At 44.9% G+C, this 17,039-nt stretch overlaps 6 protein-coding genes across 6 annotated transcripts; all 6 read right to left on the bottom strand.

Annotated features, from left to right (window-relative positions):
* Nucleotides 1-28: 28 nt before the first annotated feature.
* Nucleotides 29-1,603, bottom strand: HSP82_2 (Hsp90 chaperone hsp82; the record flags this gene model as incomplete). Its single annotated transcript, XM_064822285.1, has 1 exon — nucleotides 29-1,603. One exon carries the CDS (start codon nucleotides 1,601-1,603, stop codon nucleotides 29-31), a length of 1,575 nt encoding a protein of 524 aa, XP_064681971.1.
* A 296-nt stretch (nucleotides 1,604-1,899) lies between these two features.
* ATC70_002916 (uncharacterized protein) lies at nucleotides 1,900-5,928 on the bottom strand (the record flags this gene model as incomplete). Its single annotated transcript, XM_064822286.1, has 1 exon — nucleotides 1,900-5,928. One exon carries the CDS (start codon nucleotides 5,926-5,928, stop codon nucleotides 1,900-1,902), a length of 4,029 nt encoding a protein of 1,342 aa, XP_064681972.1.
* Nucleotides 5,929-5,978: 50 nt separating this feature from the next.
* Nucleotides 5,979-7,553, bottom strand: ATC70_002917 (uncharacterized protein; the record flags this gene model as incomplete). The annotated part of the gene is made up of 1 exon (XM_064822287.1): nucleotides 5,979-7,553. The coding sequence occupies one exon, from the start codon at nucleotides 7,551-7,553 to the stop codon at nucleotides 5,979-5,981; it is 1,575 nt and encodes a 524-aa protein (XP_064681973.1).
* A 296-nt stretch (nucleotides 7,554-7,849) lies between these two features.
* On the bottom strand, nucleotides 7,850-11,878 carry rpl35_2 (60S ribosomal protein L35, L29; the record flags this gene model as incomplete). Its single annotated transcript, XM_064822288.1, has 1 exon — nucleotides 7,850-11,878. One exon carries the CDS (start codon nucleotides 11,876-11,878, stop codon nucleotides 7,850-7,852), a length of 4,029 nt encoding a protein of 1,342 aa, XP_064681974.1.
* Nucleotides 11,879-11,928: 50 nt separating this feature from the next.
* On the bottom strand, nucleotides 11,929-13,503 carry RPL43_2 (60S ribosomal protein L43; the record flags this gene model as incomplete). The annotated part of the gene is made up of 1 exon (XM_064822289.1): nucleotides 11,929-13,503. The coding sequence occupies one exon, from the start codon at nucleotides 13,501-13,503 to the stop codon at nucleotides 11,929-11,931; it is 1,575 nt and encodes a 524-aa protein (XP_064681975.1).
* Nucleotides 13,504-13,799: 296 nt separating this feature from the next.
* Nucleotides 13,800-16,725, bottom strand: ATC70_002920 (uncharacterized protein; the record flags this gene model as incomplete). The annotated part of the gene is made up of 3 exons (XM_064822290.1): nucleotides 13,800-15,875; nucleotides 15,920-16,393; nucleotides 16,480-16,725. 3 exons carry the CDS (start codon nucleotides 16,723-16,725, stop codon nucleotides 13,800-13,802), a joined length of 2,796 nt encoding a protein of 931 aa, XP_064681976.1.
* Between the last annotated feature and the right edge of the window lie 314 nt (nucleotides 16,726-17,039).

The following is a 17,039-nucleotide window of genomic DNA, read 5'->3' on the forward strand; positions in this document are numbered from 1 at the left end:
GAGCCAATCTTGATGCCTAATTTTGTACTCATTGAGCCCTACGGGCGTCTTGCTTAGTCTTGAGAGGCGCACGGCCATTAGTCTTGCTATTCTTGACAACACCAGAAACACCACCAGAAACACCACCAGAAACACCACCGGAAGCAACACCAGAAGCAACACCAGACTTGTTACCCTTAGCACCAGTACCAGAAGAAACACCACCAGAGTTATCCTGCTTGTTATCACCTTTTACACCAGCACCAGTAGTACCTTTCAGGTTTGCATTGAACTCCATTCTTTTGCGCTGAGCAAGATCCTTCAACTTGGTCAAATTCAACATCTCCTCAGGCGAGTCAATGTTCATATTCACAGCCACCTCAGCAGACGCATACTTGGAGTAGGCAGAACCACGCACGGTATCCAGCTTCTTGGGAGCTCCAGCAAGCACAATCTTGTCGTCCTCCATGTCCTCATCCTCATTCATACTTACCTGGTGGTTATCTTCACTCAGAAGATCCAAATCCTCGTTACCAGTGGACTCATCATTTTCAGATTCGTCAACACTTTCACCCTGAAGAGATTCATCCTCGACTACACGATAGTCGAGTTCTTCTTCTTCTACCTTCTCCACCTCCTTACCTAGGCCTAATTTTTCCTTCTCAATATACTCCATCAATTCCACAGTGTTCTTACGAGCCAGAGTGACATCCTCAGAATCCTCAGAATGATGGTGAACTTTGTGCTTCTTGGTGAAATTTGCAGACTGAACCTCCTTTTCAGGGCAAAAACGCAACATGTGCCCTTGCTTATTGCACCTAAAGCAACGACGTCTAGCCAATTCAGGACATTTGGCGCGAACATGACCGCTGTGTTGACAGAAATGACAAACAGGTGGAGCACCTTGGTAAGTCGCTGGCACAAAACAGTCAAATTCGCTCAGATAGAGCATTCTATCTAGGGGCTTGGCCTCCTGCCACTCATCCCCTACCTGAAATCCAACAGAAGTATCCAAAATCACCGAAAGTTTACCCTCAAAGTAACCACGGTGAGTAAACTTCTTCACTTGCAGTACCTTACCAAAGTACGACAAGGACTCCATAAGATCCGACAAAAAAGTGGTCTTGTCCACCATACGCATAAGTGTAAACCGCACATGCTTGACATCCCCAAATTCAGCACTTTCCTTGGAGGTAGACGCTTTGTACACTACACCTTGTACTGTCACCCCTTCACGCATAGCCACTTGTGCATGCTCCACCTGAGCAAACCTGGCTTCAATCAGCAGAGAACCATCAGCACGAGAATCATACAAACTAAGAGGTCGAAATTCCACGTCAGGTGAGATTTGATCTTGAATCACTTTGTAAGCGGCAACACGATCAGGAAACAAAGTTTTCTGAAACGTGAACAGAACAGAACCAGAAGAAAGGGATTGCTGAATAATCGCCATAGCCTTGCTTGCCAAAATTTGACCCTTCAGGTCATCATCTTCATAGAGAACAATACCCACCAGTGGTACATCAGTTGGATTGTCCAATCGTCGCTTGTTGGGTTGGAGAAATCGACCCACCTTTTGACGTGAAGCTCTTTGAGCCCAAGTCAATTCAGATTGGGAAGACATGGAGTGTAACAGACGTAGAGTGTAACTTGTAATCTAGAGTGTAACTAAGTCGCGTTGTTGAAAAAGTAGTGAAAAAGATGAATTCGACGAAAAATTGTTGAATCGATCTGAAATCAAGATATGTTGTAGAGCTGAAATGGATGTATCTAAATATACTTGGATGCAAGATGGATGTATCCTAGTTGTCGAGATATCGTTGTTCAAAGATGGCGTAATCGAAAACTTTTTAAAAAGTGATGAATACGCTTTTTTTTTTTTGTATTAAAGTGTATCTTTATTAGCTTTAAATTTATAATCTATACAGTAATTACAGGCAAGGCCAAGGTGCCAGCTTGAACACTTGCCAAAGAAAGAGAAGAAAAGAGTGTACTATGGTCTTGACGGACCATGTTGATAGCAGCAGAAGCTATCCAAGGCTCCTCGTCTATGACGCATCGCCAATGATACTTCCAAAGTGTACTGTAAGCAGCACCAAGAGCAATCAGAACATCCTCATCGATCACCAACAAATCCGAACCACTACAAAAGGTAGTCAGCGCCAACCAAATAGAAGAAGCAGAGGGGAGTAGCTCTTGAAGTGACAACAAAGAGACTACATCCTGCCAGAAAAATGACTTGACATGGCAACCCACCACGAAATGGTAAAGGTCCTCTGTAGCAAAACCACAAAGAGCACAAGCAGGAGACAGAACTTTTGTAGGCATAATCTTATGACACCACGAGCGGTGCGGGACACGGTCATGTAGCAATCGCCACCAAGGTGTGAAAGCCTTTGCAGGCATTTCCAGGGACCAGAAAAGACGCCACAAAGCAGGAGACAGCAACAAATGGGCAGGCAACTTCAAGGGAGGACCCATACGAGAGGTAATGGTACCCTTTGCAGGGTGCCAATACCTTCGCAAAGCACCAAGAGAGAGACGAGCAACCGGAGCAGCAGAACGAGACGAGTTGGAGACAGTCCAATGTGTACAATCTGGCATCCAAGAGGTAGCACCATCAGAACGGGGCATAGCAAAATAGTCTGCTTGAGACAAGACTATCTTACTATCCATGACAGGCGGGAATACCAGAGAGACAGGACCACGATCACGGTTCAAGGCAAGAAAAACAGGGCGCAAAACACGAGATGACCAAGCAAGATGAGAGGTGACACCATCAACTATACCTAGATCAGGTTGCCAGAAAGAGACATCCGACACCAAGAAACGAGGATCAAGAGATGATGGATCACGAGGAGGACGAACAGAAGGCACAGTACTGAGTACAGAACACAAGGGAAGATCAAGAAACCACCTAGCAGACCAACCAGAGGAAGGAACTAGCTTTGGCAATCTCAACAGAAGCTTTCCAAGATGTGTTAGAGCAGGCACAGAAGACACACGAGACTGGTAAAGACCAGGAAAACAAAACCACGGCAAGATGGACTTATGACCAGTGTAAACTTGAAAAGCGTACACCAACCAAGAGGAGACAAAATCACTGGGAGAGGGTGGACGCAACAAACGTTGCAAATAGACAAGATGCAAAGCTAAGCTTTGATCTGCTATATCCACGAGACCAACACCACCAAACTTGCGGGGGAGACACAAAGTAGACCAAGCAACACCAGGGCGAAAGGACATCAGATACTCACGGACCACCGTAGTGAGAGACTTCAACCACGACGCAGTAGTAGCACCACCAGGAACAACACGCAACAAATGATATACCTTTGACAACAGTAACGAGTTAGCCACTAGTCCTGCTCCCCTAATGGAGAGATTCCTTTGTTTCAACAAGTTACTGTGTCGCTGGACCTTCACCAAGACACCATCAAGATAGTCTTGAAGTTGACTTTCAGTATGATACAAGGGATAACCCAAGTAACGTACTGCACCACGAGAGTGAGCGTCATGCCACTGGAGACCAGTAGAATCAGCCAAAGCAACCCAAGCAGAGTGTGACACACCAGACAACGACACCAACACTGTCTTGCTGATATTGACTTTCGCATTAGATGCTCGGCCATACAGATCAAGAACAGACAACAGCACAGACCACTCTTCTGGCGAAGACAAAAACACCTCAAGATCATCCGCATAGCTCAGAATCTTGACAGGAGGAGGAGCAACAGAGCCACTAACAAAGTCCAAAGTCCAATTCCGGGCACCAGTACCATGATCCACACGAACTTCGACCGGTAAAGGCTTCCATTTACGTGGGATATCAACAGGAGACAGAGTAACACCAGAAAGACCAGGACAAGCAAGGAGAGAACGAAGCAAAGGCTCAAATGCCAGATTGAATAGCAATGGAGAGAGAGGATCACCTTGACGAAGACCTCGCAATTGAGGTACAGGAGCACCAAGCCAACCATTGATAGACACTGAAATCTTGGTTCCAAAGAACAAAGAAGACAGACAAGACACCAACTCACCAGGAAAACCAAACCGGAGCAACACACGACAAAGATATTCAGGATGAACCCGATCATACGCCTTCTCTTGATCCAACAAAACAGCAACTTGAGGTAAATCAGGAGCAACAACACGCAAGTGAGACATCAACAACTGATTTAACCAGCCATTGTCAGAGATCAGACGATGAGGGAGAAAACCAGTTTGATAAGGGTTGATTAACTTTGGCAACACTTTGTTCATACGATTAGCAATGAGCTTTGTAAATAACTTGGCATCACTGTTAATTAAGGACAAAGGTCTCCAGTTAACCAACAACTGAGGGTCACCCTTCTTGAACAATAAGACCATACGAGTTTGTTGCCACGAAGGAGGAAACACACCAGAAAAAGCTGCACCCAACACATCCACAAGCAAGTCAAGAAAATCAGTTGAAACACCAGCAAGATATTGATACAATTCAAAAGGCAAACCGTCAAGACCAGGACTTTTAGACTTGGGAGCATGAGTGAGCAAAGACAACAAAACATCGCGAGTTGGAAGTTCCATTAGCATATCACCATCCAAGGATGATAGACGTACATCAGTTGGAACATTCCCCAGGAGAGTATCGATAGCTTCAGCATCGACAGCATCAGGGGTATATAGCCTTTGGTAAAAACCTTGTGCCTCCCTGTTGATAGCTGCTGCTTCCACCAAGATATCTCCAGTAGTAGAGCACTTTAAGGATTGAATTGTCTGTTGAGACTCTCGCACCTTGATCGAACGATAGAAATACTTGTTGCTACGTTCTCCCTGTTCTAACCAACGAGTGGCAGAGCGAAGCATATTCTGACTAGTCTCTTTCTGTATCTGATTCTCAATCAAAACTTCTAGTTGCCTGACCTGCTGCTCAGCATCACCTGTAGCAGTAGACACTCTGTCAGTTTGATCAATAGCATTCCTAGTCTCAACACCTGATACAGACGTTGACAGAGCCCTAATACGTTCCAGTTGAAGCGTAAAAACTTTGTTCTTGAATCGTGCTTTCATGCTTCTAGTGTACTTTTGTGCACAGCACTTTAGTAACAACTTGAAGGATTCCCATCTAGCCACCGTGCTTTCAGAGTCACCACTGCCACCTTGACTAGTATTGACACCCTTAGACCCACCACCAACAGCACCAGAGAAGAACAATGACACCGTGGCATTCAACAACGCAACAAATTCCTTATCATCAAGCAGAGTTGGATTGAACCGCCAACTACCAGGACCAATACTAGCTGTCGCAGGCAACATTTCAACAGTCAAAAGAGAGTGATCCGTCCACCTACTAGGCATATATAGTAACTGACTATTAGTCAAACGAGGAGCAAGAGAAGAGTGACCAAAGATGTAATCAATACAAGTATTGCTCTTTGGAAACGTAGCTAAACCATCCGGATGACAATTGACAAAGTGAGTACGCAACCAGTGAACAAAAGGAGCGACATCGGCTTGACGAGAAGTAGACAAAGAATGCAAGTGAATGTTGAAATCACCCATAACCATCCAAGGTGTGTTGAACACATCAGACCAAACAGAAAGAGAGAGAAAATCAGAGATAAATGAAGGACGGTCAAAAGACTGCGCGGGACCATAAATATTGGCCACTTTGCACAAAACATTGCTTGAGGCATCTACGACAGATGCAACAAGACAACGTTCATCCAACAATACCTCCGTATCCACCAAAGAATAACGAGAATTGAGACATATAATAGCACAGTGCTTGGACACAACGAGAGAACAATTAGGAAAAGCAAAAGAAAAGGAACGGACTTGAGATTCAGTGAGAGTAGATTGAGAGCGGAAATGAGATACCTCTTGCAAGCAAAGGATATCCAGATGGAGAGAGGAGGAGCGAAGATAAGATGAAAACTCTTTGAAATTTGTAGGATTAGACTGCATGAACAAGCTACGCGTGTTCAAGGAGCCAATCTTGATGCCTAATTTTGTACTCATTGAGCCCTACGGGCGTCTTGCTTAGTCTTGAGAGGCGCACGGCCATTAGTCTTGCTATTCTTGACAACACCAGAAACACCACCAGAAACACCACCAGAAACACCACCGGAAGCAACACCAGAAGCAACACCAGACTTGTTACCCTTAGCACCAGTACCAGAAGAAACACCACCAGAGTTATCCTGCTTGTTATCACCTTTTACACCAGCACCAGTAGTACCTTTCAGGTTTGCATTGAACTCCATTCTTTTGCGCTGAGCAAGATCCTTCAACTTGGTCAAATTCAACATCTCCTCAGGCGAGTCAATGTTCATATTCACAGCCACCTCAGCAGACGCATACTTGGAGTAGGCAGAACCACGCACGGTATCCAGCTTCTTGGGAGCTCCAGCAAGCACAATCTTGTCGTCCTCCATGTCCTCATCATCATTCATACTTACCTGGTGGTTATCTTCACTCAGAAGATCCAAATCCTCGTTACCAGTGGACTCATCATTTTCAGATTCGTCAACACTTTCACCCTGAAGAGATTCATCCTCGACTACACGATAATCGAGTTCTTCTTCTTCTACCTTCTCCACCTCCTTACCTACGCCTAATTTTTCCTTCTCAATATATTCCATCAATTCCACAGTGTTCTTACGAGCCAGAGTGACATCCTCAGAATCCTCAGAATGATGGTGAACTTTGTGCTTCTTGGTGAAATTTGCAGACTGAACCTCCTTTTCAGGGCAAAAACGCAACATGTGCCCTTGCTTATTGCACCTAAAGCAACGACGTCTAGCCAATTCAGGACATTTGGCGCGAACATGACCGCTGTGTTGACAGAAATGACAAACAGGTGGAGCACCTTGATAAGTCGCTGGCACAAAACAATCAAATTCGCTCAGATAGAGCATTCTATCTAGGGGCTTGGCCTCCTGCCACTCATCCCCTACCTGAAATCCAACAGAAGTATCCAAAATCACCGAAAGTTTACCCTCAAAGTAACCACGGTGAGTAAACTTCTTCACTTGCAGTACCTTACCAAAGTACGACAAGGACTCCATAAGATCCGACAAAAAAGTGGTCTTGTCCACCATACGCATAAGTGTAAACCGCACATGCTTGACATCCCCAAATTCAGCACTTTCCTTGGAGGTAGACGCTTTGTACACTACACCTTGTACTGTCACCCCTTCACGCATAGCCACTTGTGCATGCTCCACCTGAGCAAACCTGGCTTCAATCAGCAGAGAACCATCAGCACGAGAATCATACAAACTAAGAGATCGAAATTCCACGTCAGGTGAGATTTGATCTTGAATCACTTTGTAAGCGGCAACACGATCAGGAAACAAAGTTTTCTGAAACGTGAACAGAACAGAACCAGAAGAAAGGGATTGCTGAATAATCGCCATAGCCTTGCTTGCCAAAATTTGACCCTTCAGGTCATCATCTTCATAGAGAACAGTACCCACCAGTGGTACATCAGTTGGATTGTCCAATCGTCGCTTGTTGGGCTGGAGAAATCGACCCACCTTTTGACGTGAAGCTCTTTGAGCCCAAGTCAATTCAGATTGGGAAGACATGGAGTGTAACAGACGTAGAGTGTAACTTGTAATCTAGAGTGTAACTAAGTCGCGTTGTTGAAAAAGTAGTGAAAAAGATGAATTCGACGAAAAATTGTTGAATCAATCTGAAATCAAGATATGTTGTAGAGCTGAAATGGATGTATCTAAATATACTTGGATGCAAGATGGATGTATCCTAGTTGTCGAGATATCGTTGTTCAAAGATGGCGTAATCGAAAACTTTTTAAAAAGTGATGAATACGCTTTTTTTTTTTTGTATTAAAGTGTATCTTTATTAGCTTTAAATTTATAATCTATACAGTAATTACAGGCAAGGCCAAGGTGCCAGCTTGAACACTTGCCAAAGAAAGAGAAGAAAAGAGTGTACTATGGTCTTGACGGACCATGTTGATAGCAGCAGAAGCTATCCAAGGCTCCTCGTCTATGACGCATCGCCAATGATACTTCCAAAGTGTACTGTAAGCAGCACCAAGAGCAATCAGAACATCCTCATCGATCACCAACAAATCCGAACCACTACAAAAGGTAGTCAGCGCCAACCAAATAGAAGAAGCAGAGGGGAGTAGCTCTTGAAGTGACAACAAAGAGACTACATCCTGCCAGAAAAATGACTTGACATGGCAACCCACCACGAAATGGTAAAGGTCCTCTGTAGCAAAACCACAAAGAGCACAAGCAGGAGACAGAACTTTTGTAGGCATAATCTTATGACACCACGAGCGGTGCGGGACACGGTCATGTAGCAATCGCCACCAAGGTGTGAAAGCCTTTGCAGGCATTTCCAGGGACCAGAAAAGACGCCACAAAGCAGGAGACAGCAACAAATGGGCAGGCAACTTCAAGGGAGGACCCATACGAGAGGTAATGGTACCCTTTGCAGGGTGCCAATACCTTCGCAAAGCACCAAGAGAGAGACGAGCAACCGGAGCAGCAGAACGAGACGAGTTGGAGACAGTCCAATGTGTACAATCTGGCATCCAAGAGGTAGCACCATCAGAACGGGGCATAGCAAAATAGTCTGCTTGAGACAAGACTATCTTACTATCCATGACAGGCGGGAATACCAGAGAGACAGGACCACGATCACGGTTCAAGGCAAGAAAAACAGGGCGCAAAACACGAGATGACCAAGCAAGATGAGAGGTGACACCATCAACTATACCTAGATCAGGTTGCCAGAAAGAGACATCCGACACCAAGAAACGAGGATCAAGAGATGATGGATCACGAGGAGGACGAACAGAAGGCACAGTACTGAGTACAGAACACAAGGGAAGATCAAGAAACCACCTAGCAGACCAACCAGAGGAAGGAACTAGCTTTGGCAATCTCAACAGAAGCTTTCCAAGATGTGTTAGAGCAGGCACAGAAGACACACGAGACTGGTAAAGACCAGGAAAACAAAACCACGGCAAGATGGACTTATGACCAGTGTAAACTTGAAAAGCGTACACCAACCAAGAGGAGACAAAATCACTGGGAGAGGGTGGACGCAACAAACGTTGCAAATAGACAAGATGCAAAGCTAAGCTTTGATCTGCTATATCCACGAGACCAACACCACCAAACTTGCGGGGGAGACACAAAGTAGACCAAGCAACACCAGGGCGAAAGGACATCAGATACTCACGGACCACCGTAGTGAGAGACTTCAACCACGACGCAGTAGTAGCACCACCAGGAACAACACGCAACAAATGATATATCTTTGACAACAGTAACGAGTTAGCCACTAGTCCTGCTCCCCTAATGGAGAGATTCCTTTGTTTCAACAAGTTACTGTGTCGCTGGACCTTCACCAAGACACCATCAAGATAGTCTTGAAGTTGACTTTCAGTATGATACAAGGGATAACCCAAGTAACGTACTGCACCACGAGAGTGAGCGTCATGCCACTGGAGACCAGTAGAATCAGCCAAAGCAACCCAAGCAGAGTGTGACACACCAGACAACGACACCAACACTGTCTTGCTGATATTGACTTTCGCATTAGATGCTCGGCCATACAGATCAAGAACAGACAACAGCACAGACCACTCTTCTGGCGAAGACAAAAACACCTCAAGATCATCCGCATAGCTCAGAATCTTGACAGGAGGAGGAGCAACAGAGCCACTAACAAAGTCCAAAGTCCAATTCCGGGCACCAGTACCATGATCCACACGAACTTCGACCGGTAAAGGCTTCCATTTACGTGGGATATCAACAGGAGACAGAGTAACACCAGAAAGACCAGGACAAGCAAGGAGAGAACGAAGCAAAGGCTCAAATGCCAGATTGAATAGCAATGGAGAGAGAGGATCACCTTGACGAAGACCTCGCAATTGAGGTACAGGAGCACCAAGCCAACCATTGATAGACACTGAAATCTTGGTTCCAAAGAACAAAGAAGACAGACAAGACACCAACTCACCAGGAAAACCAAACCGGAGCAACACACGACAAAGATATTCAGGATGAACCCGATCATACGCCTTCTCTTGATCCAACAAAACAGCAACTTGAGGTAAATCAGGAGCAACAACACGCAAGTGAGACATCAACAACTGATTTAACCAGCCATTGTCAGAGATCAGACGATGAGGGAGAAAACCAGTTTGATAAGGGTTGATTAACTTTGGCAACACTTTGTTCATACGATTAGCAATGAGCTTTGTAAATAACTTGGCATCACTGTTAATTAAGGACAAAGGTCTCCAGTTAACCAACAACTGAGGGTCACCCTTCTTGAACAATAAGACCATACGAGTTTGTTGCCACGAAGGAGGAAACACACCAGAAAAAGCTGCACCCAACACATCCACAAGCAAGTCAAGAAAATCAGTTGAAACACCAGCAAGATATTGATACAATTCAAAAGGCAAACCGTCAAGACCAGGACTTTTAGACTTGGGAGCATGAGTGAGCAAAGACAACAAAACATCGCGAGTTGGAAGTTCCATTAGCATATCACCATCCAAGGATGATAGACGTACATCAGTTGGAACATTCCCCAGGAGAGTATCGATAGCTTCAGCATCGACAGCATCAGGGGTATATAGCCTTTGGTAAAAACCTTGTGCCTCCCTGTTGATAGCTGCTGCTTCCACCAAGATATCTCCAGTAGTAGAGCACTTTAAGGATTGAATTGTCTGTTGAGACTCTCGCACCTTGATCGAACGATAGAAATACTTGTTGCTACGTTCTCCCTGTTCTAACCAACGAGTGGCAGAGCGAAGCATATTCTGACTAGTCTCTTTCTGTATCTGATTCTCAATCAAAACTTCTAGTTGCCTGACCTGCTGCTCAGCATCACCTGTAGCAGTAGACACTCTGTCAGTTTGATCAATAGCATTCCTAGTCTCAACACCTGATACAGACGTTGACAGAGCCCTAATACGTTCCAGTTGAAGCGTAAAAACTTTGTTCTTGAATCGTGCTTTCATGCTTCTAGTGTACTTTTGTGCACAGCACTTTAGTAACAACTTGAAGGATTCCCATCTAGCCACCGTGCTTTCAGAGTCACCACTGCCACCTTGACTAGTATTGACACCCTTAGACCCACCACCAACAGCACCAGAGAAGAACAATGACACCGTGGCATTCAACAACGCAACAAATTCCTTATCATCAAGCAGAGTTGGATTGAACCGCCAACTACCAGGACCAATACTAGCTGTCGCAGGCAACATTTCAACAGTCAAAAGAGAGTGATCCGTCCACCTACTAGGCATATATAGTAACTGACTATTAGTCAAACGAGGAGCAAGAGAAGAGTGACCAAAGATGTAATCAATACAAGTATTGCTCTTTGGAAACGTAGCTAAACCATCCGGATGACAATTGACAAAGTGAGTACGCAACCAGTGAACAAAAGGAGCGACATCGGCTTGACGAGAAGTAGACAAAGAATGCAAGTGAATGTTGAAATCACCCATAACCATCCAAGGTGTGTTGAACACATCAGACCAAACAGAAAGAGAGAGAAAATCAGAGATAAATGAAGGACGGTCAAAAGACTGCGCGGGACCATAAATATTGGCCACTTTGCACAAAACATTGCTTGAGGCATCTACGACAGATGCAACAAGACAACGTTCATCCAACAATACCTCCGTATCCACCAAAGAATAACGAGAATTGAGACATATAATAGCACAGTGCTTGGACACAACGAGAGAACAATTAGGAAAAGCAAAAGAAAAGGAACGGACTTGAGATTCAGTGAGAGTAGATTGAGAGCGGAAATGAGATACCTCTTGCAAGCAAAGGATATCCAGATGGAGAGAGGAGGAGCGAAGATAAGATGAAAACTCTTTGAAATTTGTAGGATTAGACTGCATGAACAAGCTACGCGTGTTCAAGGAGCCAATCTTGATGCCTAATTTTGTACTCATTGAGCCCTACGGGCGTCTTGCTTAGTCTTGAGAGGCGCACGGCCATTAGTCTTGCTATTCTTGACAACACCAGAAACACCACCAGAAACACCACCAGAAACACCACCGGAAGCAACACCAGAAGCAACACCAGACTTGTTACCCTTAGCACCAGTACCAGAAGAAACACCACCAGAGTTATCCTGCTTGTTATCACCTTTTACACCAGCACCAGTAGTACCTTTCAGGTTTGCATTGAACTCCATTCTTTTGCGCTGAGCAAGATCCTTCAACTTGGTCAAATTCAACATCTCCTCAGGCGAGTCAATGTTCATATTCACAGCCACCTCAGCAGACGCATACTTGGAGTAGGCAGAACCACGCACGGTATCCAGCTTCTTGGGAGCTCCAGCAAGCACAATCTTGTCGTCCTCCATGTCCTCATCATCATTCATACTTACCTGGTGGTTATCTTCACTCAGAAGATCCAAATCCTCGTTACCAGTGGACTCATCATTTTCAGATTCGTCAACACTTTCACCCTGAAGAGATTCATCCTCGACTACACGATAATCGAGTTCTTCTTCTTCTACCTTCTCCACCTCCTTACCTACGCCTAATTTTTCCTTCTCAATATATTCCATCAATTCCACAGTGTTCTTACGAGCCAGAGTGACATCCTCAGAATCCTCAGAATGATGGTGAACTTTGTGCTTCTTGGTGAAATTTGCAGACTGAACCTCCTTTTCAGGGCAAAAACGCAACATGTGCCCTTGCTTATTGCACCTAAAGCAACGACGTCTAGCCAATTCAGGACATTTGGCGCGAACATGACCGCTGTGTTGACAGAAATGACAAACAGGTGGAGCACCTTGATAAGTCGCTGGCACAAAACAATCAAATTCGCTCAGATAGAGCATTCTATCTAGGGGCTTGGCCTCCTGCCACTCATCCCCTACCTGAAATCCAACAGAAGTATCCAAAATCACCGAAAGTTTACCCTCAAAGTAACCACGGTGAGTAAACTTCTTCACTTGCAGTACCTTACCAAAGTACGACAAGGACTCCATAAGATCCGACAAAAAAGTGGTCTTGTCCACCATACGCATAAGTGTAAACCGCACATGCTTGACATCCCCAAATTCAGCACTTTCCTTGGAGGTAGACGCTTTGTACACTACACCTTGTACTGTCACCCCTTCACGCATAGCCACTTGTGCATGCTCCACCTGAGCAAACCTGGCTTCAATCAGCAGAGAACCATCAGCACGAGAATCATACAAACTAAGAGATCGAAATTCCACGTCAGGTGAGATTTGATCTTGAATCACTTTGTAAGCGGCAACACGATCAGGAAACAAAGTTTTCTGAAACGTGAACAGAACAGAACCAGAAGAAAGGGATTGCTGAATAATCGCCATAGCCTTGCTTGCCAAAATTTGACCCTTCAGGTCATCATCTTCATAGAGAACAGTACCCACCAGTGGTACATCAGTTGGATTGTCCAATCGTCGCTTGTTGGGCTGGAGAAATCGACCCACCTTTTGACGTGAAGCTCTTTGAGCCCAAGTCAATTCAGATTGGGAAGACATGGAGTGTAACAGACGTAGAGTGTAACTTGTAATCTAGAGTGTAACTAAGTCGCGTTGTTGAAAAAGTAGTGAAAAAGATGAATTCGACGAAAAATTGTTGAATCAATCTGAAATCAAGATATGTTGTAGAGCTGAAATGGATGTATCTAAATATACTTGGATGCAAGATGGATGTATCCTAGTTGTCGAGATATCGTTGTTCAAAGATGGCGTAATCGAAAACTTTTTAAAAAGTGATGAATACGCTTTTTTTTTTTTGTATTAAAGTGTATCTTTATTAGCTTTAAATTTATAATCTATACAGTAATTACAGGCAAGGCCAAGGTGCCAGCTTGAACACTTGCCAAAGAAAGAGAAGAAAAGAGTGTACTATGGTCTTGACGGACCATGTTGATAGCAGCAGAAGCTATCCAAGGCTCCTCGTCTATGACGCATCGCCAATGATACTTCCAAAGTGTACTGTAAGCAGCACCAAGAGCAATCAGAACATCCTCATCGATCACCAACAAATCCGAACCACTACAAAAGGTAGTCAGCGCCAACCAAATAGAAGAAGCAGAGGGGAGTAGCTCTTGAAGTGACAACAAAGAGACTACATCCTGCCAGAAAAATGACTTGACATGGCAACCCACCACGAAATGGTAAAGGTCCTCTGTAGCAAAACCACAAAGAGCACAAGCAGGAGACAGAACTTTTGTAGGCATAATCTTATGACACCACGAGCGGTGCGGGACACGGTCATGTAGCAATCGCCACCAAGGTGTGAAAGCCTTTGCAGGCATTTCCAGGGACCAGAAAAGACGCCACAAAGCAGGAGACAGCAACAAATGGGCAGGCAACTTCAAGGGAGGACCCATACGAGAGGTAATGGTACCCTTTGCAGGGTGCCAATACCTTCGCAAAGCACCAAGAGAGAGACGAGCAACCGGAGCAGCAGAACGAGACGAGTTGGAGACAGTCCAATGTGTACAATCTGGCATCCAAGAGGTAGCACCATCAGAACGGGGCATAGCAAAATAGTCTGCTTGAGACAAGACTATCTTACTATCCATGACAGGCGGGAATACCAGAGAGACAGGACCACGATCACGGTTCAAGGCAAGAAAAACAGGGCGCAAAACACGAGATGACCAAGCAAGATGAGAGGTGACACCATCAACTATACCTAGATCAGGTTGCCAGAAAGAGACATCCGACACCAAGAAACGAGGATCAAGAGATGATGGATCACGAGGAGGACGAACAGAAGGCACAGTACTGAGTACAGAACACAAGGGAAGATCAAGAAACCACCTAGCAGACCAACCAGAGGAAGGAACTAGCTTTGGCAATCTCAACAGAAGCTTTCCAAGATGTGTTAGAGCAGGCACAGAAGACACACGAGACTGGTAAAGACCAGGAAAACAAAACCACGGCAAGATGGACTTATGACCAGTGTAAACTTGAAAAGCGTACACCAACCAAGAGGAGACAAAATCACTGGGAGAGGGTGGACGCAACAAACGTTGCAAATAGACAAGATGCAAAGCTAAGCTTTGATCTGCTATATCCACGAGACCAACACCACCAAACTTGCGGGGGAGACACAAAGTAGACCAAGCAACACCAGGGCGAAAGGACATCAGATACTCACGGACCACCGTAGTGAGAGACTTCAACCACGACGCAGTAGTAGCACCACCAGGAACAACACGCAACAAATGATATATCTTTGACAACAGTAACGAGTTAGCCACTAGTCCTGCTCCCCTAATGGAGAGATTCCTTTGTTTCAACAAGTTACTGTGTCGCTGGACCTTCACCAAGACACCATCAAGATAGTCTTGAAGTTGACTTTCAGTATGATACAAGGGATAACCCAAGTAACGTACTGCACCACGAGAGTGAGCGTCATGCCACTGGAGACCAGTAGAATCAGCCAAAGCAACCCAAGCAGAGTGTGACACACCAGACAACGACACCAACACTGTCTTGCTGATATTGACTTTCGCATTAGATGCTCGGCCATACAGATCAAGAACAGACAACAGCACAGACCACTCTTCTGGCGAAGACAAAAACACCTCAAGATCATCCGCATAGCTCAGAATCTTGACAGGAGGAGGAGCAACAGAGCCACTAACAAAGTCCAAAGTCCAATTCCGGGCACCAGTACCATGATCCACACGAACTTCGACCGGTAAAGGCTTCCATTTACGTGGGATATCAACAGGAGACAGAGTAACACCAGAAAGACCAGGACAAGCAAGGAGAGAACGAAGCAAAGGCTCAAATGCCAGATTGAATAGCAATGGAGAGAGAGGATCACCTTGACGAAGACCTCGCAATTGAGGTACAGGAGCACCAAGCCAACCATTGATAGACACTGAAATCTTGGTTCCAAAGAACAAAGAAGACAGACAAGACACCAACTCACCAGGAAACCAAACCGGAGCAACACACGACAAAGATATTCAGGATGAACCCGATCATACGCCTTCTCTTGATCCAACAAAACAGCAACTTGAGGTAAATCAGGAGCAACAACACGCAAGTGAGACATCAACAACTGATTTAACCAGCCATTGTCAGAGATCAGACGATGAGGGAGAAAACCAGTTTGATAAGGGTTGATTAACTTTGGCAACACTTTGTTCATACGATTAGCAATGAGCTTTGTAAATAACTTGGCATCACTGTTAATTAAGGACAAAGGTCTCCAGTTAACCAACAACTGAGGGTCACCCTTCTTGAACAATAAGACCATACGAGTTTGTTGCCACGAAGGAGGAAACACACCAGAAAAAGCTGCACCCAACACATCCACAAGCAAGTCAAGAAAATCAGTTGAAACACCAGCAAGATATTGATACAATTCAAAAGGCAAACCGTCAAGACCAGGACTTTTAGACTTGGAGCATGAGTGAGCAAAGACAACAAAACATCGCGAGTTGGAAGTTCCATTAGCATATCACCATCCAAGGATGATAGACGTACATCAGTTGGAACATTCCCCAGGAGAGTATCGATAGCTTCAGCATCGACAGCATCAGGGGTATATAGCCTTTGGTAAAAACCTTGTGCCTCCCTGTTGATAGCTGCTGCTTCCACCAAGATATCTCCAGTAGTAGAGCACTTTAAGGATTGAATTGTCTGTTGAGACTCTCGCACCTTGATCGAACGATAGAAATACTTGTTGCTACGTTCTCCCTGTTCTAACCAACGAGTGGCAGAGCGAAGCATATTCTGACTAGTCTCTTTCTGTATCTGATTCTCAATCAAAACTTCTAGTTGCCTGACCTGCTGCTCAGCATCACCGTAGCAGTAGACACTCTGTCAGTTTGATCAATAGCATTCCTAGTCTCAACACCTGATACAGACGTTGACAGAGCCCTAATACGTTCCAGTTGAAGCGTAAAAACTTTGTTCTTGAATCGTGCTTTCATGCTTCTAGTGTACTTTTGTGCACAGCACTTTGTAACAACTTGAAGGATTCCCATCTAGCCACCTGCTTTCAGAGTCACCACTGCCACCTTGACTAGTATTGACACCCTTAG

The sequence above is a fragment of the Mucor velutinosus genome (assembly GCF_035048745.1).
Source record: "Mucor velutinosus strain NIH1002 chromosome Unknown tig00000093, whole genome shotgun sequence".
Lineage (NCBI taxonomy): Eukaryota > Fungi > Mucoromycota > Mucoromycetes > Mucorales > Mucoraceae > Mucor > Mucor velutinosus.